At 43.8% G+C, this 26,750-nt stretch overlaps 1 protein-coding gene across 2 annotated transcripts in view; it reads left to right on the forward strand.

Moving 5' to 3' along the window:
- Positions 1-26,750, forward strand: part of LOC126260239 (unextended protein) — a 504,460-nt gene that overhangs the window by 368,601 nt on the left and 109,109 nt on the right. For both annotated transcript variants that reach the window (XM_049957553.1, XM_049957561.1), the window contains exons 2-4: positions 613-967; positions 8,301-8,602; positions 24,351-24,705. In XM_049957553.1, coding sequence (XP_049813510.1) covers positions 613-967; positions 8,301-8,602; positions 24,351-24,705 — 1,012 coding nt within the window. The remainder of the gene's footprint in view (positions 1-612; positions 968-8,300; positions 8,603-24,350; positions 24,706-26,750) is intronic.

Genomic DNA, 26,750 nt, shown 5'->3' on the forward strand with positions numbered 1-26,750 from the left:
TAATCGCACGGTTTTGCGGTGCGGTCGCAAAACACACACTAAACTTATTACAGTGAACAGAGACGTCAATGAACGAACGGACAGATCATAACTTTGCGAAAATAAAGAACGTGAACTTTTCACTCGAGGGAAGAGTTGAAGCGCATGGACTTCTCAGTTTGTATATTTTGCTTATTTTTTTCATAGTTCCACACAACTTCTTCCTGTTTTCTCGATTGATCTGTGTTCAGTTTTTCAAGGCCTATCACCTGTGCCAACTTATAACTAAATCTGAGGGGGGTGCGATGGGGAGGTTGCCTTGTAAGTATTAGATTCCTGATTCAATTACTGGTTAATATCCAAATAATGGTGTTAACTGGAAATTTGTTTGCTCATTCATTTTTCGTGGAATTTGGAACTTTTTTGGGGAAATCTTTGGGAATTTGGAGCTAATTTTTGATTTTCATTTCTCGTCCGAGGAAGTGGCATTACACCCCTCTACGATGTACCACGCCGCATCTAGGTCTTAGTAGAGCAACGTCAAGGCTATCGCGCACATTACTAGTGTATAATAGCATTGGCGAATACGGTCAGGGTTGTGTTCTGAGCGGGGCTTGTGGCGCGGTGTTACAGGTGGGTGGTGCGGCGGCAGCGGCGCAACGTCAGCCTGCCGGAGTCCCGGCTGCAGCCGGCGACGGTGTCGCCCCTGGCGGAGGACGCCTCCGCCCCGGGACTGTCGCGGCCGCAGGAGGTGCGGCTGGAGACGGCCGGCTCCGCCGAGGGCGGCGACGTGGCGTCGGTGGTGTCGCTGCGCATCGAGGCGGAGAAGGTGGAGGTGGAGGACGGCCGCATGCAGGTGCTGGCCGACTCCGAGGTGCGGCTGCGCCTGTTCGGCGTCGCGCTGCGCCCCGGCACCAACATGACGTTCACGCGCGTGGCCGCCGCGCGCGGCGCGCCCTGCAGCTTCCCGCAGCCGGAGGTCTTCACGGTCAGTCCGCCCCCCTCTTTCGCCCAGACACCGGCAAACTCGACGTTCAAATGAGCTCGTTGTTCACGAGACAAACTCCAGTCTTCTTTCTTTCACCCCTGCCTACCTTTCTTCCCTCCTTCCTCCTTCACTTCCTTTCTAAAGTGTCAGTTTGAGTCTGCACGTTTCTGTGAGGAGACGTTCCTGACACACCAGTCCAAAGTGTTAAGGGGGGTAGGACGTCAAACGGGCCGACTTGGACCAGGAGAGCCACCACAGGACATTTTATTTTCTACTGTCTATACTTTTACAAATAAATTCATAAAACTTTGTCAGCATGACGAGGAAGGATTCAGGATTCACACTCATAGCAGTGGAAGTGAAAAACCATAGCAAAATAAATTTATTTTAGATATGAAATTTCGTCATTTTTTCACTTACTGTTGGCTGCATTTGTTGCTATAGGTACATTTTTCTTCACAAGTAAGAGAGATTCTTTGATGAATTTTGCACAGCATACAAACCATACTTACGGGTGTATGAAACTCTAGAATTTACCAAATCTATTAAAAACTGTGGTAAAAATTGAGATAATTAACTACAAAATTTGATTTTTTTTCTAAACATAAAGTTTAAAACGCAACAGCTCATTCATTTTTTCATAACTTAGATTCTAGAGTTTCAAACACCTGTAAGTATGGTTTGTGTCCTGTGCAAAATTCATTGAACAGTCTCTCATACTTATGAGGAAAAGTGTACTTATAGCAACAAATGCAGCCAATAGTATGTGAAAAAATTATTTTGTTTGTTTTTGAACTTCCGCTGCTACGAGTGTGAATCCTGAATCCTTCTTGGTCATGCCGACAAAGTTTTATGAGTTTACTTGTAAAAGTATAGACAGTGGAAATTAAAATGTCCTGTGGTGCCTCTCCTGCTCCAAGTCGGCCTGTTTGACATCCTACCCCCATTAAGTGAGGCAACCATCTTCTCAGACTTTTTTTCCAATTGACTCTGAGCTAAAACCTATATGGATCATGCCACACAGCCCACTGGACGGGCCAGAGTGTCAGGCGGTGATAGGACGCCGCCTATGTGTTACTGGTTCCTGTGCTATCAAATGGTTCAAATGGCTCTGAGCACTATGGGACCCAACATCTTAGGTCATAAGTCCCCTAGAACTTAGAACTACTTAAACCTAACTAACCTAAGGACATCACACACACCCATGCCCGAGGCAGGATTCGAACCTGCGACCGTAGCAGTCCCGCGGTTCCGGACCGCAGCGCCAGAACCGCTAGACCACCGCGGCCGGCTCCTGTGCTATCCCAGACACAGCAGTTGCGGCATATTATGCGGACAGTATATCGTGGCAGTCGGCCGCGAACGTAAACAAACGAGAACTTGTACTGCCCGAGGGCGGAGGAGCGGTCCGGGAAAACAAGCCCCACCTCCTTTTCGAAGGGCTGCCATCCTACGTCCGTGTTCTGTACATCCACGAGAGCAGAACTGACATAACGGTCATAAAGATCGCTGGTACGTTTTGTAGTTGTGAGGGTCACATTCGAATCCCTTTATGCACTGGGATTAGTCTCTTCGCTCATTTCAAATAAGAAAAAAAATCAGTCTGCAAACCATGGCAAGCTGGAGTAACAAAGCATTTGGGAGAGGCTACAGCGGAATTGTGTGCTGGGGTTGACAGTGGTAGTTCAGGCCTGACTTGTGGCTGTATCTTAAACACAGTTCAAAACGCTCCCCGCCTAAAACTGCCACGATAGTGTCAGTATAATACAGTGAACTCGTTTACGTTCGAATTGGTATGGCTCACCGGTTTCTACACACTTCCTTGGTTGGTACTTTCTTTCTAGTCGTATTCCTTTTAAATCGGTCCAAGCAGTTTTGAGATGATCGTTAGCAGGACGACAAAGGCGCTGCGGCCCCACTCTGCATTGTTGCCAAATTTATTCAAGATGACCGATCCAAGAAGGCGCCGATATATGTGGCAATGTCGCAATGAGGTCATGTCTGGAAGTTCAGATTTTGACGGAAAATAGGTCAGTTGGGCTACTTCCACTGACCAAACGCACTCCCCTCCCCTCAACCTAACCCCCCCCCCTCTCCCAAGAAAATGGTGGGAAGTTCAAATTTTGACAGAAAAAAGGATCACTTGGGCTACCTCCACTAACCCGAGAAAGTGCAGGAAAATAGGTCACTTGGGCTACCTCAACTAACCTAAATCATCCAGCCACCATCTCTACCTTGTAACTGCCAGGAAAACGACTTAGCCTGTGCTGGGCTGCTGTATAAGATGGACGTAAGTCTATATTTTGCATACAGTGTTTATTTAAACAATTTCAGTTATCATAGGCAGTAGCTCCATCCAGTGTGTTCACCATGAGGTCCAGAGTCCTACTGACCTAGTACACAGTACTGCCACAAGAGGGCACTGTCGTCCCATGGCGGTCTCGGAAAAAATGGCGGAAAAAGGACTTAGTCTGTGTCCAGCTGCTGGAGAGAGGAAGGAGAGTACTTTATTTACTCCAGAAAAATTTATTTAAGGATGGATTTCACGTAGTTTGTTTTTTACGCTGATGTGCCTGGGGTCACATTACCCCAAGGCGCGCACTCTGGCGTGGCGTGAGAACGTCACACCAGCCTGCGAGATGCTTCCAGCCACGCATGTGTTTCCCTAACTGCCGTTGCAGGTGCGAAGATGCACAGCCTTCGTACCTGCGGTCCAGCGAAAACCTAATTGCCAAGCGACTCACCATCGCAAGTGCAGCTAAAAGGCTGTCAGAGTTATACTGACGTCACAGGTCTATGTAAACAAGAAACAAGTCTCCCTCTCGACGCGATATAGAAACTGTTGCAATGCCTCAAAACTATTTTGTACAGATCGCCATATTGCACTGACAGTTAAACCTTGAAAAAGTGGTCTACAGATCGTTAAATATGGAAAGACACTTACTCGATTACACTGCTCTGCCACTGATGACACTAGCTTGAATATTTCAAAGTGAAACAGATCTCCAACCAGGCTATATGTCATCACATATCGTATCGATGCAGTAAATCTGCAGTTCGTATCCTTCGCCATACAAAATCTTCGCTTGCGCATCCTGCATATAGCTAGCGACCACCAGATTCTCATACATATATTGCGGAGACTGTTCTACAAAGACTGGGTCAGTTCCCCTCGGTACAAAGGCGTCACTGTTTCTGGCTCCGACCTGCTTGCTTGCTTGCTTTCTACACCCATCTCCATCTTCTGGGATTACAAGAAAACCGGTATTTTCACATGATTTGCCATAATACTGTACCATTTATGCGATACTTCTCGATATCAAGCACATAGCAATATCGCTTGCACAGTATAATTCAGAAGATATAGACTGGAAATTATTTCTCTAGAAACCTGAAACTTTAGCAAGGTGCAGTGTGCTGTAAACCACTGAGTAATTAGAAACTTATCCCATCAGCGAAGATCTTTGTCTGAAAACTCGAAAAAAATACCGGAAACTGGTATTTTCACTCGCGATTACCGATGTCGGTGATATAACAAATTCCATATCATCCCTATAATTTAGTCAACTAAGGTGTTTCTCACATCTAGAGAAAGTGCATACATGTCTTCCACCCATCTTTCACCTACTAGATGCGCACACCACAATTGAGGTTCTCTCAACCAAATAAAGGCGGGAAATTTGCAGAAGCAGTCAGTCGACAATTTATACTAGGGAATAATGATCCAGCGCAAACACATGTCCATATTGAATCTTCACAAATTTCCATGGGGAACACACACGATCACGAAAGCTGTACGACACATACTGAGTATTGGTTCACTATTCAGCTGTCTAGAGGACGACACGGTTAAATCAGCTACATTTCTGTACCCCAACTAGTCATTGCATTTGGACGGTTCCTGCCGTTAGCTGGAAATGTGAATCATTCCCACCACAGGCCACCGCCGCCACGTACTCCTTGCACATCAGACAGAATCGTCTTAGGAAACCGGCTACATATATATTTGATCGCTATACTTACAAGTAAATGTTAAGATTGCGGTCTCATTTGGACGACATTCAACAATGAGTGAAGTATCAGAAATACCGTCTGCTCATGGCTGTGGCTCTGGAAACAGAAATATCTCTACCATTCTTATGACTTGACACACTTTTCCAAGTAAAAAAAGAATCTTCCATTCCCTTTCTTCGCGGTATTCCATGTTAAATCGCATAGCTTCCTTATGACAGGACAACGCCATTTTATTTGCACATGTCGGAACACACACACATGCTTCATAAGCCTGATGGTCAAGGCGAAACTATTACTCATCCCCTACTACTAACAAGGAACCTCCCCATCGCACCCCCCGTCAATTTAGTTATAAGTTGGCACAGTCGATAGACCTAGAAAAACTGAACACAGATCACTCGAGAAAACAGGAAGAACTTGTGTGGAACTATGAAAAAAATAAGCAAAATATGCAAACTGAGTAGTCCATGCGCAAGATAGACAACATCAAGGATAATGAGAGCTCAGGAGCGCCGTGGTCCCGTGGTTAGCGTGAGCAGCTGCGGAACGAGAGGTCCGTGGTTCACGTCTTCCCTCGAGTGAAAAGTTTAATTTTTTATTTTCAGACAATTATTTTGCGAAGCTGCACAGGTAGACAGAGCAGTATTGTTCACGTGATCGCGTGTCAATTATGAAAGTTCAGGTACTCACACATAATCAACTTCGCTCTCCAAAATTCCAGGACATGTTCAGGTTTGCTTGGACATATGCAGGATTTGACGGTCTACACACGGAAAAATTTGAAAACGTTAAAAACATATGTTTTGACAGAGCACAGGGAAAACTGTGCGACTGTGAAACTGTTGCATTCATTTGTTGCAGTTTATGTGACAAACTCTTATGTTTTCATCACTTTTTTGGGAGTGATTATCACATCCACAAAAATCCTAAATCGGACAAGGTAGAAGAATCTTTTTACCCATTCGCCAAGTGTACAAGTTAGGTGGGTCCACAACATATTCCTGTCATGTGACGCACATGCCGTCACCAGTGTCGTATAGAATATATCAGACGTGTTTTCCTGTGGAGGAATCGGTTGACCTATGACCTTGCGATCAAATGTTTTCGGTTCCCATTGGAGAGACACGTCCTTTCGTCTACTAATCGCACGGTTTTGCGGTGCGGTCGCAAAACACAAGACACTAAACTTATTACAGTGAACAGAGACGTCAATGAACGAACGGACAGATCATAACTTTGCGAAAATAAAGAACGTGAACTTTTCACTCGAGGGAAGACTTGAACCAAGGACCTCTCGTTCCGCAGTTGCTCACGCTAACCACGGGACCACGGCGCTCCTGAGCTCCCATTATCCTAAATGTTGCCTATCTTGCGCATGGACTACTCAGTTTGTATATTTTGCTTATTTTTTTTCATAGTTCCACACACCTTCTTCCTGTTTTCTCGATTGATCTGTGTTCAGTTTTTCAAGGCTTATCCACTGTGCCAACTTATAACTAAATCTGAGGGGGGTGCGATGGGGAGGTTCCCTTGTAAGTATCATACTTAACCAATAACTGGTTGCTGGTGATACGAAACAATACTGAGCGAAAATCAGTGGTGGGTGGACGTGTCTCCTAAGTTTTTCCTGACAGTAGTACCACTGTGTCTTGGAAAGAGAGGCGTAATCGTCTTACAAACCGCCAGATGTTAAAAACACGATCGCAACGACCATGTTACTATCACAATCGGTCTTGGTTCTACAGGTTGTCACAAGTATCGCTAACGTATGTGTTGAAAACTATACAAGCCTTATAAATCGACGTATGGCATAGTGATCGCTTGAGTGTATATTATCAGACCAACAGTGCGAAAAATGTTAGCAATTTGACAGTCATTTCAACACTGAGCAATGATGTGACAGCATGCTTCCCAGTTTCTGTAAACCATCCCCTCCTCTACTTCGCCAGTACCATTGCGGATATAGATAGATCACTGAGCAATATGTCCATTCATTTTTAATTGTCGAGCATATACATCATCAAAGTATACCAGACAGCGATCTACATATTTCTAGCATCTCGAGCATAGTGCGTAATTTACGATCTCTCTCTGTGCACTTGGGAGTCACAGGGCATTCTTGCATCCTTAGGATAAGGTCAGGGACTGAAAGTCCCCCTCGCACTGTCTTTGACCAACCCGCCCTGCAGCACTGTTACCGATTCAATCTGCAGCTGACGAGAAGTAGACCCCCCCTCCCGGAACCGTGCTAGAACTCAAACCCACCTTGGGGGAGCAGTGGGAGAATACCCCACCAGGACTCCACAACAGTTTGGTAGCCAGCATGAATGGTTGAAAATGTGCTTTATTACCTGAGGAAGGCATATTCTTTACTGAGAGTCCGGTATCGACCGTTATGTTGGGAAATGAATATGTGAAGATGGTATCTGTTCTTTCGGATTTGCACTCACATTGCTCAAACTCTAACGGGAATCGCTAGATTGGCTGCCACGAGAAATGAGTATAGGATGCAGGGGCACCACAAATGTATTGTGTGGACAGTAAGTTGGAAATGTGGGTCTCGCGGGGAGCGTGCCAAGAGGTAAGTCCCTGCAGTCGCACTGTATCCTCTATGGCTGTGTCGGATACAGCCGGCACGGTAGCTCAGTGTGCTCGGTTAGAGGGTTAGGTGCCCTGTGCAATAAAAAAAACTGAGTGAATGGATCAACGAAGAACTTAAACGAACGTCATAGGACGTCCGCCCCGAACAAATGGAACAAACTATAACGAGCAAAATGAGGTAAAAAAAAAAGTTAGAGCGTCTGTTATGTAAGCAGAAGATCCCGGGTTCGAGTCCCGGTCGGGGCACACATTTTCAACTGTCCCCGTTGATATTTATCAACGCCTGAAGTAGCCAATGGTGTGGATTTCATTGTAATTTCATTTATGTTGGGAGTCTATAACATGAACGTTACTTGTGTATGGTTATACTGCTTTCCCATGTGGTGAAATCTATACCATTTTTGGTTACAAATATTTCACTCTACCTCTATACTTATGTACTATGTTTAATGTTGTCCACCATTGCCTGTGATTATTGCTGTCCGGTGATGTGTCTCTTCCTTAGCAATTATCAAGCAGTGCAATTATAGTACTTTCGCGACTTTTTTGTTAAGAAAGAATTATACAAAATCGCAACCGGGGTTACTTTAGGAAAAAGGGAAACGCGAATGGCAGTGAAACGAGATAGTAGCGTATGATTATACTAATTAGATAGTAATAATTTATCGTACTTGCTCGCTGGAGTGTAGGAGAGGGCTGTAATGCGGTGTGTGTGCAGATTAACCAGGTGTCGGAGGCCGGCACGTCGGCTGAGGCGGTGGTGACGGTGCCGTCCGTGGTGGGCACGTACTACCTGTGCATGGAGATCGGCGAGGGCCCCGCGTTCGTGCACCAGGGCGAGGAGCCGTGGGTGTCGCTCAGCGTGCACACGCCGCTGCTGCCCGTCTGGCTGTCCATCATCGTCATCTGCGTCTGCCTCGTCTTCTCGGCGCTCTTCTCCGGCCTCAACCTCGGCCTCATGTCCATGGACCAGACCGACCTCAAGATCATCTGCAACACGGGCACGCCCACCGAGAAGAGGCGAGTACCCCACTCCGTAAAGTCTCGCTTACACTGCGTGCATTTGCACACGATTCGCCAGTGAAGTTCCCTTGTAACTGTGAACAAGCGTTTACACTGGACTGAAAGAAGAGAATGCCTTTCCTCCTTTTTACTTTTTTCTTCTTATCTTTTTCTTTTTTCCTTGTTTTTCTCTTTTTTCCCTTATTTTTCTCTTTTTTCTCTTATTTTTCTCTTTTTTCTCTTATTTTTCTCTTTTTTCCCTTATTTTTCTCTTTATTCCCTTATTTTTCTCTTTATTCCCTTATCTTTCTCTTTATTCCCTTATCTTTCTCTTTATTCCCTTATTTTTCTTCTTTATTTCCCTTATTTTTCTTCTTTATTTCCCCTATTTTTCTCTCTATTTCCCTTATTTTTTCTTCTTTTTTCCCTATTTTTTCTTCTTTTTCCCTTATTTTTTCTTCTTTTTCCCTTATTTTTTCATCTTTTTCCCCTTATTTTTTCTTCTTTTTTTCCCTTATTTTTTCTTCTTTTTTTCCCTTATTTCTTCTTCTTTTCCTTTTTCCTTCTTTTTTTCCTTTTTCCTTCTTTTTTTCCTTTTTCCTTCTTTTTTTCCTTTTTCCTTCTTTTTTTCCTTTTTCCTTCTTTTTTTCCTTCTTTTTTTCCTTTTTCCTTCTTTTTTTCCTTTTTCCTTCTTTTTTTCCTTTTTCCTTCTTTTTTCCTTTTTCCTTCTTTTTTTCCTTTTTTTCCTTATTTTTCTTTTTTGCCCTCCTCTTTTTTTTTTCTTCTAGTAATAATAATACTCGCCTGCACAGGTTTTACTTGATAAAACGTTTCTTACAGCCACAGGGCAAAAATTTCATATTTTGATACACATTTTTTCCCTCACGTGTCGTCTGTTTTTAACGAAACAAGAAAATGGCGTAGGTAAAGGAAAAACAGTAGGTTTGTGGATATTAACGCAACCGTGAAACGTGTGGGGATAGTGCACATATCACCTAAATGTATCGCCAACCTTCATTAGTATTATTCTAAAATCTTGTATGTGAGTTGGTTGACACTTTTGTCTGGCTTCTCATTACAGTTGAGGGGGAAATTTAAAAGCAGGACACTAATTAATGATGGGATCAAAATCTGAAAAACTGCTAACATTTACACTGTGGTTTTTATCAATTTCAGACAGTTGGGTTGTTGTTGTTGGGTTTTGGGGGAAGGAGACCAGACAGCGGGGTCATCGGTCTCATCGGATTAGGGAAGGACGGGGAAGGAAGTCGGCCGTGCCCTATCAAAGGAATCATCCCGGCATTTGCCTGGAGTGATTTAGGAAAATCACGGAAAACCTAAATTTAGGATGGCCGGACGCGGGATTGAACCGTCGTCCTCCCGAATGCGAGTCCAGTGTCTAACCACTGCGCCACCTCGATCGGTTTCAGACAGTTAAGGCAGTGATTATATCGCATGTCATTAGCTAATACAGGGTGTCCATAATTAAAGTTCCAGTTTCGAGACGCTGTTGGTTGGTTGGTTTTGGGGAAGGAGACCAGACTGCGTGGTCATCGGTCTCATCGGATTAGGGAAGGATGGGGAAGGAAGTCGGCCGTGCCCTTTCAGAGGAACCAGAGACGCTGTAGAAAGAGAACCACCTCTCTGAATGACGTCAAACTAGAATAACATGTTACTGACGCAAGGGGAAGTGTCTTGGAACAAAAAAATTTAACGAAAATTTGACCAATAGCTGGCTTGCGCTGTAGGAGTCGCAACGTAGATGACGTCGGCTACAAATGACATTAATAGCAATACGACGGCTATACCTCGAGTTGCGCATTGCACCATCCCTACTGTTCAATGTGCATGAGTGCACAACTTGGGCAGTCAACAGTTGTGGCACGGTTAGTTATGTAAGCCCATCTACCAGTGCAAGGTCTTACCACACGCTATGGGAAAAATCGGTTTTTAATTGTCGTGACGCCAAAAATCGCATTAAAAGCAAAGTGACCTCGGTTTCTAATTGTCGTGAGACTGCCGCAAGATACGCCCAATACGCTGTCCACCGTTTTCTGCCACAAGCTGACACAGGGGAACAGCATTTTTCACAACAGGTCGGAGTGTCTGGGGAGGTAACGTTCAAAATGCGCTGTGCAATGTGTGCCTTCAGTACAGCTACGTTCGAACCTGGAGCACTGAACACAACATCTTTAAGGTAACTCCACAGCCAGACGTCACACAGGTTAAGATCAGGTGATCTGCCCGGCCGGGCTGCAGGGAAACGACGGCTGATAATTCTAGCATTCCCGAAACGCTTCTGTAGGAGTTGCTTCACTGGCTTTGCCTGCGCACACTTCTGACACCCCAATAAAATGAAGTACCTGGTATCTCACAAATTAACAGAGTAGTAATCCATGCCCTCGGGTAAACACTACCGTTCCCTGCAGTCGTCTCAAAGATAGCAGCTCACTGGCTGTGCAATGTTAGGAGGAGCGCCATCTTGCATAAAAAGTGATCCTACACACACACATCCACGCGTCTGAAGAGTTAGTACGACGTTGGTGCGCGAAAGACTCTCACAGCGTTTACCAGTGGCGGCACAGATAACAGGACACCCAGGAATCATCTCCTCGAAAAAATACGGCTCTGCGATAAACGATGCCGTCAACCCGCATCACAAAGTTACCTCGGTACAATGAAGTGTTACAGGCTGACGTGCGAGTGGATTTACCGTTGCCCATATTCTAAAATTCTGCATATTGACATGTCCTTGGATATGGAAGTGGGCTTCGTCTGTCCACAGAATGTTGCAAGGCCATTCATTGTCCACGTCCATACAAGCAAGAACTTCCAGAGCAAATATTTATCTTGCTGGCAGGTCAGCAGGAAGTAGCTCCCGAATAATATTGATTTTGTATGGATAGCAATGCAGAATGTTTCATAGGATTGTATGCACCGTGCTCGCACGCAAGTCCAGCTCTCGGGCAATTTCACGTGTACCGCATATTTGTGCATCATCGCTCGATCCGTCCCGCAATGTCTTTTCGAATTTTGTTAGCTTTCCTTCAGACCCCTAACCAGACATCGGAACAATATCTTTTTGCACTTGAGTGTTCGGCACTTCCGTAGGCTACCGGCGCACAGTCACCGTTCTTGTAAAACTGCTTTACCAGCAGCGCGCCATCCTTCGTGGAGACAGTTACGTTAGATGTCTCGGACAGCTGTGTGCCACGCGTGTGTTGGTGTGCATATTCTGACGTTTACAGCGCCATCTATTGGTAAAAGTATCGTTTTCTTCCCCCATGACGTTTCCCTCTTTTTTTATAACATGCTGTTCAAATGTGACGCCATTCTGAGCAGTGGTTCTCTTCCTACAGCGCTTTGAAACTGGAATTTCAATTATGGACACCATGTGTGTCTGAGAGGGTTCCTGTCGTCTGCAGTGTCAAATGAGAAGCACTCAAGAATTCTATTATAGTGCATATAAGAAAGATGTCAATGAAGTGTGATTAATAAAAGTGAGATATAAGCTATGTGATAGAAACTGCCACGTAGTTTGTCGGAGGGGAGACAGCGTGATTGCGCGAAAAACTGTACACACATGTTTATTCCGTTATTCTGTTAACAGTACAGCGGAAAAGTGCCTCAAAATATCATTGAGGAAAAAGAGTAGTAGACGCAACTAACTTGAGTCAACATGTTTTGTAAGATGAGTTTGAATTTCTCTCTGAAGAACCCGAATAACAGCAGTGCTCCTGGTATAGACAACAGTCCAGCTGATCTGTTTGAATCAGGAGGAACTAAACTGAAAAATGATGTGTTTAATCTTTTGTGATACAATATACACGGTGATTTTGCTGAAGGGGACAAACTGCAGGAAACGAAAGTTGAAAGGGTTAGGAGCAAGGTCATATGGACGTATGGCCGGAAACTCATTTCAAGAACGGTACACCCCACACGGAGGTGGGATCTAAGTGACCCCGGAATTAGCACCAGGCAGACGGCACAGCCAGCATAGGATAATCCAGACGACCGTGTGGAACATTTTCCAAGACAGTTGTTTGTATCCATATCGCTTACAACGCGTACAGGGCTCATTACGCACGGGCTTGCCTCTGTGGCGACGATTTTGTCGGTGGTTCATCACACAGGCTGTCATGGTGCTGGGATCTGTTTCATTCATTCTATTCACAGACGATGCTAGCTTTACCAGGGGTGCTATCGTCAACCGTCACAACATTCACCCGTGGGCTGCGGAGAATCCTCACGGTATGGTGGAAATGAGCGATCAACACTAATTCGACCTCAGCGTGTGAGCGGGGATTATTGGCGACCGCCTCGTGGGACCAGTCATCCTTCCACAACGCCTCACAGGTGAGGCTTACCTGCTGTTGCTACGGTGACCCTGAATCCCTTGCTGGGACACGTGCTTTTAGTGCTAGGGAGGTCATTGTAGCTACTACATGATAGTGCTGTAGCTCACTGCTCCCTTTTGTGTGGAGCTAAAACACTAGTACAGGCACAACGCTCCCACTTGTCTGGTGTGTTCTCATGTGGTTTCTGCCAATGAATCCTACACTGTCAAATATCTTTTATCTCCACCTTCAAGTGGGTATATCGCCTTTGGATGGTAGGTCCAGCAATATGTCCATATGACGTCTCTGCTGCTTACCACGCCGGGCATCGTTTTCTGCAGTTTGTCCCCATTTAAGAGTGTCGTGCTATTTGTGAGCAGGGAAAGCCGCCCACGGATTATGTGAAAGATGTTATGATACCCATCCCCAAGAAGGCAAATGATGTGAAAGCTACAGGACTCAGCCGGCCGCTGTGACCGAGCGGTTCTAGGCGCTTCAGTCTGCAACCGCACGACCGAACGGTCTCAGGTTCGAATCCTGCCTCGGACATGGATGTGTGTGATGTCCTTGGGTTAGTTAGGTTTGAGTAGTTCTAAGTTCTAGGGGACTGATGACCTCAGATGTTAAGTCCCATAGTGCTCAGAGCCATTTGAACTACAGGACTTTAGAGTCTAGTTATTCATGCATTAAAATAACCATGATTCTACCGAACAGCAAAGAGCTATACTCTAAAAAGATCAGTTTAGGGTCTGAAAAAAATAGGACGACCAAAGAACGAATATCATCTGAAAAATTAGCTATAGAGAATCGACTGGAAATGATTCTAATTGTATGCATAGCTTCCAGAGACAATGAGAAAAGCCTTTGATAATATCAAACGGGACAAAGTGTGAGTTCTTTAAGAAAAGCGCGAATAGACTATAGAATTGGATAGTAATATGAAACTTTTACAAAAATGAGACAGGTGTCTTTGATGAAATTGCAAAACAAGTAGTATTGCAGATACGAAAAGGTGTCACATAAGATTTTTGCATTATCTCCCCTCACCTTTAAAAATTAAAGAGAAGAGAGACTTAGTCAGAAGACTCACAGACAGGTACACTAATATAGGGGCCAATTACAGATACGTTACGATATACGGATGACATAGCTGTCCTAGCTGAAAGTGCAGGCTCTGTTGATTTGAATACAAACAACCGCGGCTGCTCCCTCAAGTAACATCGGACTCAAAATTTGGAGTAAATAAACTTCATTTAGTAAAACTGAGTAAGTGCAGTTATTTCTTTATCAACTGTTGGCAACACATTTTAATCAGCATTCAATGTTATTACGTCTTATTATTGTAACGAAACCAGTCATCTGTTCCTCAAATCTCGGCCCAAGATTTTAAATTGCGACTCGCAAATCTTAGTTCATATTCATTGGGGATATTTATTTAGTATTGATGACTGCAAAGGTTACAAAACAATCTCACATAAGTAGAACGTTTGAAAAGGTATCTGAACCGGTACTCCTGCTTCACTAAGCTCCAAAATTCGAGCACACTTGAACAAAGAAACTTCGATTTCAATGTAGAGTCTGAAGAAAATCAGTAAATTGCTCTTCTTCTTCGATGGTAAGTATTCATGGAAGTTCTGTACTGAAAGCATCTTTGATCCAGTTATGTTGATCAACATTTCCTGGAAAGTACTTCAGAAAGCAAACACTGAGTTCAGTTAAATGATCCACAAGTACACACACAGTTCTTCGCTCAGCTGACAGTCAACTGTCTTCCAAAAGCAGTGCGAAGAGCAGACAAAACGTAATGTATGTATTTATCATCGATCTTCTACTCTACAGTACTAAATTGCCACCTACCACGCTTCCATAGTAACAACACATCTTGCACGCCCGCTAGACCTCTCTCAGAAAGCAAACAAACAATTTTTATTTTTATGGTTCAAATGGCTCTGAGCACTATGGGACACAGCATCTGAGGCCATCAGTCCCCTAGACTTAGAACTACTTACACCTAACTAACCTAAGGACATCACACACATCCTTGCCCGAGGCAGGATTCGAACCTGCGACCGTATTGGTCGCGCAGTTCCGGACTGAAGCGCCTAGAACCGCTCGGCCTCAGCAGCGGACTATTTTTATGAAACCGTCGCGACGCCAGTATAAAACCCAAAGAAGAGAGAGCCAAAGTTCGCTATTGCGTTGATAACTATTTGTCTGAGCAAGTTGACTCATTTACTTATTTACTAAGAAAGATCAGTAGGAATGGACAGAACAAAGCAGAAGTCAGAACTGCTCAAGAGAAAACTGCCTTCAACAAGAAGATCATCCGATCTTCAAAAAGCACCTCCGGCCGCTGTGGCCGAGCGGTTGTAGGTGCTTCAGTCCGGAACCGCGATGCTGCTACGCTCGCAGATTCGAATCCTGCCTCGGGCATGGATGTGTGTGATGTCCTTACGTTAGTTAGGTTTAAGTAGTACTAAGTCTAGGCGACTGATGGCCTCAGACGTTAAGTCCCATAGTGCTTAGAGCCATTTGAACCATCAAAAAGCACCGGCACTGAAATCGGGTAAAGGTGTCGGAAAGCCTTAGTGCCGTGTGTGGCACGTTACAGCTGCAAAACCAACACTTTGGCGACCGAGCAAAAGCAACAGATTTTTTTTTTTTTTAGATTTGTTGTTATAAACACACGCTCAAAGTGAACTGACGCTGTTGCAAGCGAAGAGGACCATAAGAGCGTGTCTGAAGAGAAGGCTGTGGAAGTCAGTTACAACTTATTGGCCATCTGATGAAACATAAGGGACTCGGAACACAATACTGTAGAGGTATGTTAACAGTACGAGATCTAAAGGCTGACAACAACTAAGATATTGCTCTTGTTATATAGGTATGGTGTGTGGGCTTTCGGACATGCATGTCAGAAAGAACAGACGCCATACCTATGTAATATATGTGACTGGCGTCATATCGACCTCTAAGTGCAGATGGAAAATGCCCGACGTCTCTCGTAAATGCAGTAGGGATGCGAGCCAAGAGGGGTAATAGGCAGGGGACTTTACTGTGTAGTGTGCGACGTATGGAGATTTCTGTCGGACAGGGGCGTGCTCGTATAGCACAGGCGGTTAAGGCGACCTCTTGCCGAAAGCGGGAAATCTGGTTTCGAATCCCGGTTCGCTACAAATTTTCATATGTCGCCACTGAGTTATCTCAATGCTTCATTGCAACGCAAGTCGGAAATTTCTTTGGTCAAGTAAGGTATTACTCGTTTAGGGGAATTGTTCACTCGGCTTTACTGGGAACCTAGTATCCGTGCTGGGAACTATCTCGAAAAATGACGGCGCAAAAAAACCATCGCGGGAGGACGCAACGACTTGCTTTTGACGTCAAGACCGTAACACGGGAATGAAAGACTGATAGCAAATATTAATAAATTGATGGTATGGATAAATTTGTTATTTCACAGATATTTTCGATATTACGAACAATACAAGAGAGCACTACCCTTGTAAAAACTTCACATCTGTTGTCACGTAAAACCGGTTCCCAGATTGGCAAAGAAACTGGGAAAAACTAATCCCATTTGGGATTTGATTTTAGAAAAAGCCACAATAAATGTCACGTCATGTGCGGATGAGAGAACATACTTCCAAAAAGAGCATACTACATTAGACTTTTTTCTGAAAAAAATAATAATGTGGATTTATTTAGATGACCTGTCGATTCGTACGCATTACACATTATACGTCAATGTCAGAATTACACCAATGGAAGTGATGTAATGACATGTCACTCGATGGAGCAGACGCCATGTTGATTTTGGAATATTTATATGCTTTGTATTACATCTTGCAATATGCCGTTTCAAGGCAATAACACACTGAGGATTTATCACAGACACGTCTCTTATAATTAAATTTCAGTTAATGACCTGTCAACCATACAAACCATACAAACCTTAAAGAGGCATTTGGGACACTGACAAGTTACCAGATGACTGGACATCTGCTCTGATCCACGCCTTACATAAGAAGGGTGATTTGACTGACATCAACAATTATAGAGGGATCTCATTGATACCAGTCACCTATAAGATATTATCTAAGGCATTATTCAACAGAGCCGAACCCCAATTGGACCGAAAACTTGGAGATTATCAGGGTCGTTTTAGAAAAGGACGTTCTTGTGCTGAACAGATCCTTAACTTGAAGTCAGCATTAAGTCAAATTAAACTAGCGAATAAACAGTACGTAGTTACTTACGTTGACTTCAAGAAAACATACGATTCCATCGACAGACATACTCTTATGAGAATTTTGCAGGAAATGGGCCTGGACCAGAAAACCCACAGCCTTATCCAAAAGACCCTGAGTAACACGAGTTCACGAGTAAAGTTCAGGGGAACACTTTCAGAAAGCTTCGAGATAAAGACATGAGTTAGACAGGGAGACGGACTTTCATCTCTTCTCTTCAACTGTGCACCCGGCAAGGTGATCAGAGAGTGGCGAAAAGAAATGGAAGTACAAAATATACCGAGCGGTATTTACCTGGGACACAAATGGGACTAGTAGTACGCTGTACAGCTTTCACAGATGATCTGGCACTTATAGCAAGCTCAGTGGAAGTAGCAGTAAAGCAGCTCAATGTGCTCAAACTCCAGGCTGCCAAGGTAGGACTTCAATTGCCACTAGAAAAGACAAAATACCTCACCAGTATCAGTGATACTCCCAGTGAACTACAGCTGGAACAAGGACAAATTGAGAAAGTCGACAGATTTTGGTCTCTAGGAGAATGGTTGGAACATAATCTACCAGAAGGAACACCACTAACAACTCGGGTTAATAAGTTACAATTAGCATATCGATTAACCAAGAACATTTATAATCTCGGTCAACTTGTTGATTGCCTTGTCAAAAACGGCTCTGAGCACTATGGGACTCAACTGCTGTGGTCATCAGTCCCCTAGAACTTAGAACTACTTAAACCTAACTAACCTAAGGACATCACACACATCCATGCCCGAGGCAGGATTCGAACCTGCGACCGCAGCAGTCGCACGGTTCCGGACTGCGCGCCTAGAACCGCGAGACCACCGCGGCCGGCAATTGCTTTGTCTCCACCATGCTTCCACAGCTCTGCGACTATAACGTCTTCTCCTGGTGCTTTGTTATTCTTCAGAGACTGAATGAGGTTTTTCACTTCTTCTGTTTATTCATCATCGTTAGACTTAACCCTATTTGATTTCCTATTTAGAACGCTGTACTCATCTGACCAGAACGCTTACTCTGCCTATCACACCACTTCACTGATACCCACCATATCTAACTTCAGCCTATGTATTTCCCTTTTTAAATTCTGTAAGCCATCTACCCAGTTAAGAGCCCCAACATTCCACCCAGCGAGCCGTGCAGCGCTATTTTTGTATCTCTTGATGTCACAGCATACATCGCGCGTTTTGTGGCGCTTTTACACTTGTCACACCGCTATTCCACCTGTGTGATACTGATCGACACCTGTTGTTGTTAATCACCTGTCGGGGAACTTTTTGCTAGCTCCTTACAACTGAGTCTTCTTCTCGAGAATATAGTCAGTGAACTACGAAATTAGCATAAGTGGTGTGTCCGGTATAGCTGCTCATGATATAACGTCAAAGAAACGTGCAACGTATTACTATCTTTACGACGTTTCTCATGGAGCCGTATACGTTATCTCGCATTTCTAGCTGATTCTCTCTCACAAATAATGATAAAAATTCAGAAATTCAGGGTCGCCACCAGCCCAAGCCCTTCTTAACTATTTACAAAAAAACGGAGCTGGAAAATTATTAGTTCTAATTAAATTATTAAACTAATTAAAGTATGCAAATTTCTTTCAGTAGCCAGATAAATAGCTCTCCATGCCGTGCATGAAGCAACTTCATTAAGGATTGGAAACCGGAGTAAGTGGGTAAGGCCAACACCACAGACTTTATCTTTCGAGTAGATTATTTATTGTATCTAAGTATTCGGTTGCACATCCTAACTACACGTAACTGGTGCCTGACTAGAAATATTTAAGTAAGAATTACATGAGAATGTAACAGAGCACAATTTAACTACAGCAAGAAGAAACACAGAAAACGGGGGTGGGAGACAATGATACTATCATCTTCTTTGCATTCATACCATAAAAATATCTCAATGAGATTCGAATTACGATTATACGCATACACTATTCTGGACAGAGGTTTAACCCAAGCACGAGGTTGTGCGATAATTATTCAACATACTAACTGCGTCTGCTGCTTGCAAACGGCCGAACCAGAGCACGTGGTGCATTCCGAATCAAACTGTTGTGCTGCTTTGTAGAAAGGGCACGAAAGAACAGATATTCATGTGGAAATTATAGCTCTTTAAACAAGCAAACTGTTAGAATAAAGCCTATTGCGGTGCCGTGGTGGGCCAGAAGAGTCATTGATTACCAAACACGTGGCACAAAATCGACACACAAAGACAAAAGCAACTTCCACAAAATATAAGATTAAAAATCATTAAAAATCATACTCGCTTCGACACAGTATTACACTCACGTACGGTTGAAGTGATCCTAACCAGCTTTTCCTAATCGGATTTACCGTTTGAAATTCCACTTCATTGTTGTTCAAAATCAACAAAGTAACTTCCACACTTTTAACTTAAACACCCAAAAATCGCCTATTTAAAGCAGTATAATTATGGCACATTCGGAAAAATAACTCGCTTCAGTTAAGCTGAAGTTCTTAAGTATTTCAACAGTTACACATTACGAAGTCCTAACTCAACCTGCTTCCTATCACCTGAAACCCCACTTAAAAGCTACGATCCGTACTCACCAAGCGTTCACCGAAGAGTGCCGCTTTCTCTCTCGATATTACCTAGCTCGCCTTGTAGCCATTCGTCACCAACCTCACACACAAAAAAAGCCTTCGACTAAGATGGGTAAACCTCTCTGTTCAGGTATTGGAAACCTAAGCTGGTCATCCTGTGCCAATCTTGTGTGAATGCTCTGAAACGCTAATCATTTGCATATCACAACATCTTCTTCCTGACGGTTAATTTTCGCGTCTGTAGCACGTCATCTTCGTGGTGTAGCAATTTTAATGGCCAGTAGTGTATTTCCGAGTAGCGATGAGAAATTTAGAAACTGAAATTCTGTGAAAATATCTCGCCGCGAGGAAAAACGCTTTTGATTTAATGATTGCCACCCCAAGTCCCGTACCATATCCGCGGCGCTTTACCATCTGTTTCTCGATAATACAAAACGAACTGCCCTTCTTTGAACTTTTTCTATGTACTCCGCCAATATTATCAGTTAAAGATCCCACACCGCACAGCAGTAATCTGAGGAAGGGCAAGCGCAGTGTAGGCAGTCTATTTAATGGATTTGTTGAATCTTCTTGGTTTTATACCAAGAGATGCAGTATTTGTTTCGCCTTCCCCACAACGTTATCTAAGTGATCGTTTCAATTTAAAGTATTCGTAACCGTTATTCACATGTATTTGCTCGAATTGAGAGCTTTTAGAATTCTGCAGTTTATTGTTCAACTGAAATTTAACGGATTCCTGTTAGTACTCATGTGGACTATCTGCCACTTTTCATTATTAAGGGTCAGTTGCTATAGTAAGACAGAGATGGAAACAAACAGAAACAAATACGCGTCCGAGAAAAAGAAATTTTACGAGAACAACTGATAGCTATTTTCGTTCTGGCCTCGAATGCTGCGTTGTTGTCGGATATGGTGCTGAAACTCTGGGCTTGAGTTCTCGAGAACGCGTTGGAATCGAAAGCTTTTCAGCTCTCCGATAACCGAACACAGCAGCCTGATTGAAATTAGTTCGCGTCTGATGTTGAAAGCCCACGTCTGCGGTGCTGTAGCGACAATACTGTCTTCAGGCAGCCACAGGGCGCCGATCTCCGTGCCAATAGAAAATCGCTCTAAAGCCTTATATCTTACAAAATTACGTAAAAAGCAAAATCTGAAATTCAAATATGTTATAGATCTCTATAGTATCTCCAAGCATGTCAAAATTGTGTTCTTCATTTTAGTTAGGGACAGCAGGATGATAGTTCCATACGGTGATACTTTCACATCTTGGAAACAGCTTTACACTTATTTGTTTTTATCTTGAAAACTTTGTATGTTAGTGAAATATTTTTTTCGTTGATTTCCAGAATCGCTGGCCAATAACTCTTTTCAAAGTTTGGTATTACATTGCGTTTGGTATGTATAAGCTGTCGAAAGTTTAAAGTCTTTCTACAAACACCATGTACGAATTCTGAAATACGGGTATAACGTAGATTCCTATGCAGTGTCTAAGTTTGTCAAAAATCTATTGTTACTCCGGTTTTCTGAAAGAACGTGAAATTTTCACGTTCCGAAAGTTTCCTATTTGTGAGCTATAGGATATGGTGCTTCACGCAGCGGAAGCGGCAATATAGTTGGAGCTGTCACACAGTACCGAATGAAAAACGTCCGGTACGTTACTCAGTAGTAGTATTGTAAAAAAGGTATCGTTCTCATAAGAAGATTGATACCTTGAGCTATCGATATTACTTAGCTTTGATAAAAAGATTAGAGTATGTACATACTGCTGGCTCCAATCTCTCAATCTCTGCTTTCAAACAAAGGGATTCCAAGCCAAGTCACTTCGAACAAATCATTGCCAAGATCGGCAAAGTGTGACAAATGATTTCGTACACTCGCTCTGTCGCTCACGCGTACACGGAACGTTAAACTGTTGCCCTGCATGGAGGACCGCATCGTGAGGACGGCGAATACACACCGGCAAGGGCGCAGGAAAAGTGGGGCGGAAAACTGACCGAAGAAAGAAAGAAAGGAAAGACGGTTTAACAACTAACCGCGAGTCTTCCTATCTTCTGCCCACGACAAGAAGAGTTTCTGTCGGCCCGCGACTGTAAACACTGTGTCGTTTCGTCAAAGCAGCATCATAAGGAAATCACTGCAACCGAACAGACGTCTACCGCTGACATGGTGCGCTTTGTCCATACAACTACTGCCTATATAAGCCGCTTATGTTAAACAGTGGAGTTATTGCTGCTACTTTGCTACGGTATCGTAGGATCGCAAAGCTGGTGAGCGGGTGTCGGAGAAAATATGCCATTAGACAGAACGCATTGCCGGTTTTTGCAAGTAAACAACTGGAACGAGACGCGGCGGAGAAGGAAGTAACAAAAAAGGTGGAAGAGGTACGTGATTCAGAATGTCTTCCAGGCAGTATTCTCGCCGCTATGTGTAAATAAAAAAGAATTCAATTATAAGCCTTCTTTAGCTGATGAATAATATTAAGAGAGCTTTTGGTCATTAGGCCTATAGACACCTATACTCTCTTCATCGAAACGGAACCCTCTTCTGAATAAACCAGCAGTCATCGGATTCTACGTTTACGTCTACGTTTATACTCCGCAAGCCACCCAACGGTGTGTGGCGGAGGGCACTTTACGTGCCACTGTCATTACCTCCCTTTCCTGTTCCAGTCGCGTATGGTTCGCGGGAAGAACGACTGCCGGAAAGCCTCCGTGCACGCTCGAATCTCTCTAATTTTACATTCGTGATGTCCTCGGGAGGTATAAGTAGGGGGAAGCAATATATTCGATACCTCATCCAGAAACACACCCACTCGAAACCTGGGCAGCAAGCTACACCGCGATGCAGAGCGCCTCTCTTGCCACTTGAGTTCGCTAAACATCTCCGTAACGCTATCACGCTTACCAAATAACCCTGTGACGAAACGCGCCGCTCTTCTTTGGATCTTCTCTATCTCCTCCGTCAACCCGATCTGGTACGGATCCCACACTGATGAGCAATACTCAAGTATAGGTCGAACGAGTGTTTTGTAAGCCACCTCCTTTGTTGATGGACTAAATTTTCTAAGGACTCTCCCAATGAATCTCAACCTGGTACCCGCCTTACCAACAATTAATTTTATATGATCATTCCACTTCAGATCGTTCCGCACGCATACTCCCAGATATTTTACAGAAGTAACTGCTACCAGTGTTTGTTCCGCTATCATATAATCATACAATAAAGGATCCTTCTTTCTATGTATTCGCAATACATTACATTTGTCTATGTTAAGGGTCAGTTGCCAATCCCTGCACCAAGTGCCTATCCGCTGCAGACCTTCCTGCATTTCGCTACAATTTTCTAATGCTGCAACTTCTCTGTATACTACAACATCATCCGCGAAAAACCGCATGGAACTTCCGACGCCATCTACTACGTCATTTATACATATTGTGAAAAGCAGTGGTTCCATAACATTCCCCTGTGGCACGCCAGAGGTTACTTTAACGTCTGTAGACGTCTCTCCATTGAGAACAACATGCTGTGTTCTCTTTTCTAAAAACTCTTCAATCCAGCCACACAGCTGGTCTGATATTCCGTAGGCTCTTACTTTGTTTATCAGGCGACAGTGCGGAACTGGTTCGAACGCCTTCCGGAAGTCAAGGAAAATGGCATCTACCTGGGAGCCTGTATCTAATATTTTCTGGGTCTCATGAACAAATAAAGCGAGTTGGGTCTCACACGATCGCTGTTTCCGGAATGTTGATTCCTACAGAGTAGATTCTGGGTTTCCAGAAACGACATGATACGCAAGCAAAAAACATGTTCTAAAATTCTACAAGAGATCGACGTCAGAGCTACAGGTCTATGGTTTTGCGCATCTGCTCGACGACCCTTCTTGAAGACTGGGACTACCTGTGCTCTTTTCCAATCATTTGGAACCCTCCGTTCCTCTAGAGACTTGCGGTATACGGCTGTTAGAAGGGGGGCAAGTTCTTTCGCGTACTCTGTGTAGAATCTCATTGGTATCCCGTCAGGTCCAGTGGACTTTCCTCTGTTGAGTGAGTCCAGTTGCTTTTCTATTCCTCGGACACTTATTTCGTTGTATCTGGTAGTCATACTCAATTTATTAAACCTAATTAAAAATTATAAAATGTACTAAATTTACACATAAAATTGCATAAATGCAGTTTTTGGGTGAAGGGGTGCAGCTTTGGTAGTTCGCCAGTGGCGCAGGATGACCTCAGTACGTCCCTGCCGGTTGGTGCTAGCACGTTCAGTTGTTGAAAGTGTTAGAATTGAATCATGCGGCTACAATTTTGGATAAATAATAGAAATGTAATAAATCAATACTAGGATCATTCGATACGATATCTGCTGTACAGTACTGATATAAGTATCAGTTGGAAAGTATCGAGTAAAAAGTGTCGGTATCGAAATGAAAGTACTCGATACCAAGAAGTATGGCTACTTTTTTCGTGTCCCTAGAGCCCACAGTGCCATCTCCCATTGTCGTGTTGGAGGCGGTAGCAATCTGCCTCGCTGTCAGTTGCCAGCTAACTTGTATTGCACTATCGTTCTGGCTGACGTTGGACCATTTCTGCGACAGGTATGCGCGCGCCATCATGCCCGTGCGCAAGATGGGCAACTACCTGCTGTGCTCGATCCTGCTGGGGAACGTGCTCGTGAACTCGACGCTGACGATCGTGATGGACGAGCTGACGTCGGGCCTCGTGGCCGTGATCGCCTCCACGATGGCCATCGTCATCTTCGGCGAAATCACGCCCCAGGCAGTCTGCTCCAGGCACGGGCTGGCCGTCGGCGCCAAGACCATCTACGTCACGAAGCTCATCATGGGCCTCACCTTCCCGCTCTCCTATCCCATCAGCCGCGTGCTCGACTTCTTGCTCGGCGTCGAGATCGGGAACGTCTACAACCGTGAGAGGCTCAAGGAACTGGTGAGGGTAAGTGCCACGTTTCAGCAAATCCTTGTTACGAACGTGTCACTATCTGCTATTGCTGTTGGTTCTGTAAATTACCTGGACACGTTTTTATTACAAGCGATGGTCGTCCGCCAGTATGGTACTTACCCGCAGTAGTGATATCCCCACAGAACGCAACTCAGCTATTTTACGATTCTATTGAACTGACCGCTCTTTTTGTAAGTCAAAGACCTCTTGCGTCAGAAGGAAGGCCCTGTGTCTGTCATAACCTAACCTTCGCTTAATAAAAGTTCGTTCTGATGTAACATAACATACATTTTCTGCTGCTCCCTGAAATTTCAGCTGTTTTCGTGTGGTTAAATTTTCTATATCGGGTTTATCTTTTAAACATTATCCCCAGCAATACTAATATCTATTGCATCTCTGGACCACCTCTAATTCACAATGACTTAATAGGTTTTGCGGGGACAGCTTCTACTAAAAAATCCCGCAAAGACCCTTTGGGGGCACCTTGATTGAAAAAACATTCTGAAGCAATTGAAGTATCGATGCCAAAGGTCAAAAAGCCTCTAAATAGGTAAGGTGTTTCAGCCAAAAGACGATTTAATTAATTCTAACCAAAAAAGATACTAGAGTATCGATTACATACAAAAAACCTAGTCTTGGGAAAATTCGAGTTCAGATTAATAATATGCAACCAAAACCAATCTTTTGATATATAGTTATGGTAACCATATTCTGTTTCATTTTTATTTTGATATTTTTGTAGCGATTTTAGTTTTTTGTCCTCTTTTCAGTTATTCAATCGCCATGTCATCGTGGTTCAATCAATATATTATAAGCATAAACTTACTGCGAGCAGAAGCTTCAATCTGCGAGAGTTCCTGAATTCAACTTTGCGGCACTGAATCATACTGGAAATTGGCCTTCAGTGTCATCGGAAATTGTACAAATGATCAAATGGTTCAAATGGCTCTGAGTACTATGGGACTTAAAATCTGAGGTCATCAGTCCCCTAGAACTTAAAACTGCTTAAACATAACTAACCTAAGGACATCACACGCGCCCATACCCGAAGCAGGATTCGAACCTGCGACCGTAGCGGTTGCGCGGTACCAGACTGAAGCGCCTAGAATCGCTCGGCCACTTCGGCCGGCTACAAATGATCATTTATTCATAAAAAACCGTAATTGTGGTGTAGGGGTGTCGTTGACAGCGTAAGAATCACATTCTACCATAGTAAGGAAACAGCCATCGCAGCAGGAGGTGATCGATCATTTTTCGACAGCTCTGGAGAGCTTTCAGTGAGTTGGGCCAGTTCCTAGCAGAACGACATGAGCCACTGTTTCAGATGAGTAGATTCTGCTAAATAGTGTAGTGGCAACACAGATGACGCCATATTGAAGTGGAGCAACATGTTGCTACTTTGTGCTTAATAATAATAATAATAATAATAATAATAATAAGCGAAAAATATGCAAACACTCTGTTTATCATTAAAATCTCCTCAAGCATTATACGAAGCCGCGAATCTGCAACCTTGGACAAATCAACGACCACAAGCTAACTTTATCCAATAAGGCGTTGTGGTTCGAGAATCTACTGACAGTGTCTCGCCTCTTGTGCCAAAATAATGTACTTGGGTAAATCTCAACCTGATGTCAAATCGTTACGACGAAGTTTGTAGTACATACAAGGGAAAAATACAACCAAAAGGTCACCGATCTCGCTTACTTTTTGCACTTTTGTAGTACATACTCAGATGAAACGAATGATGGTTAAGAACGCTGTGCTTTTAAATCATTTTCGAGACATTAAGATTGAAACTTTTCCGAACCTGTTGGATACCATAAGAAACTGCAGGCTGTCGAGCAGTGGCATTATTACAATCCTCTGAGGCGTCAGACCGTGAGTCTCGGATTGAATCTCATCTTTTCTATCCCAAATCTTCCACCAGAAACTTGGATGACTATTGTTGCAAACAGTGCACTGACAACTTTTGTCACTTCGGGCGCGCAGCAGGTATGAAAGCAGGCATCTCCTGGCCCATGCCAAGAATAAGAGAC

Source organism: Schistocerca nitens, chromosome 1 (assembly GCF_023898315.1).
Source record: "Schistocerca nitens isolate TAMUIC-IGC-003100 chromosome 1, iqSchNite1.1, whole genome shotgun sequence".
Lineage (NCBI taxonomy): Eukaryota > Metazoa > Arthropoda > Insecta > Orthoptera > Acrididae > Schistocerca > Schistocerca nitens.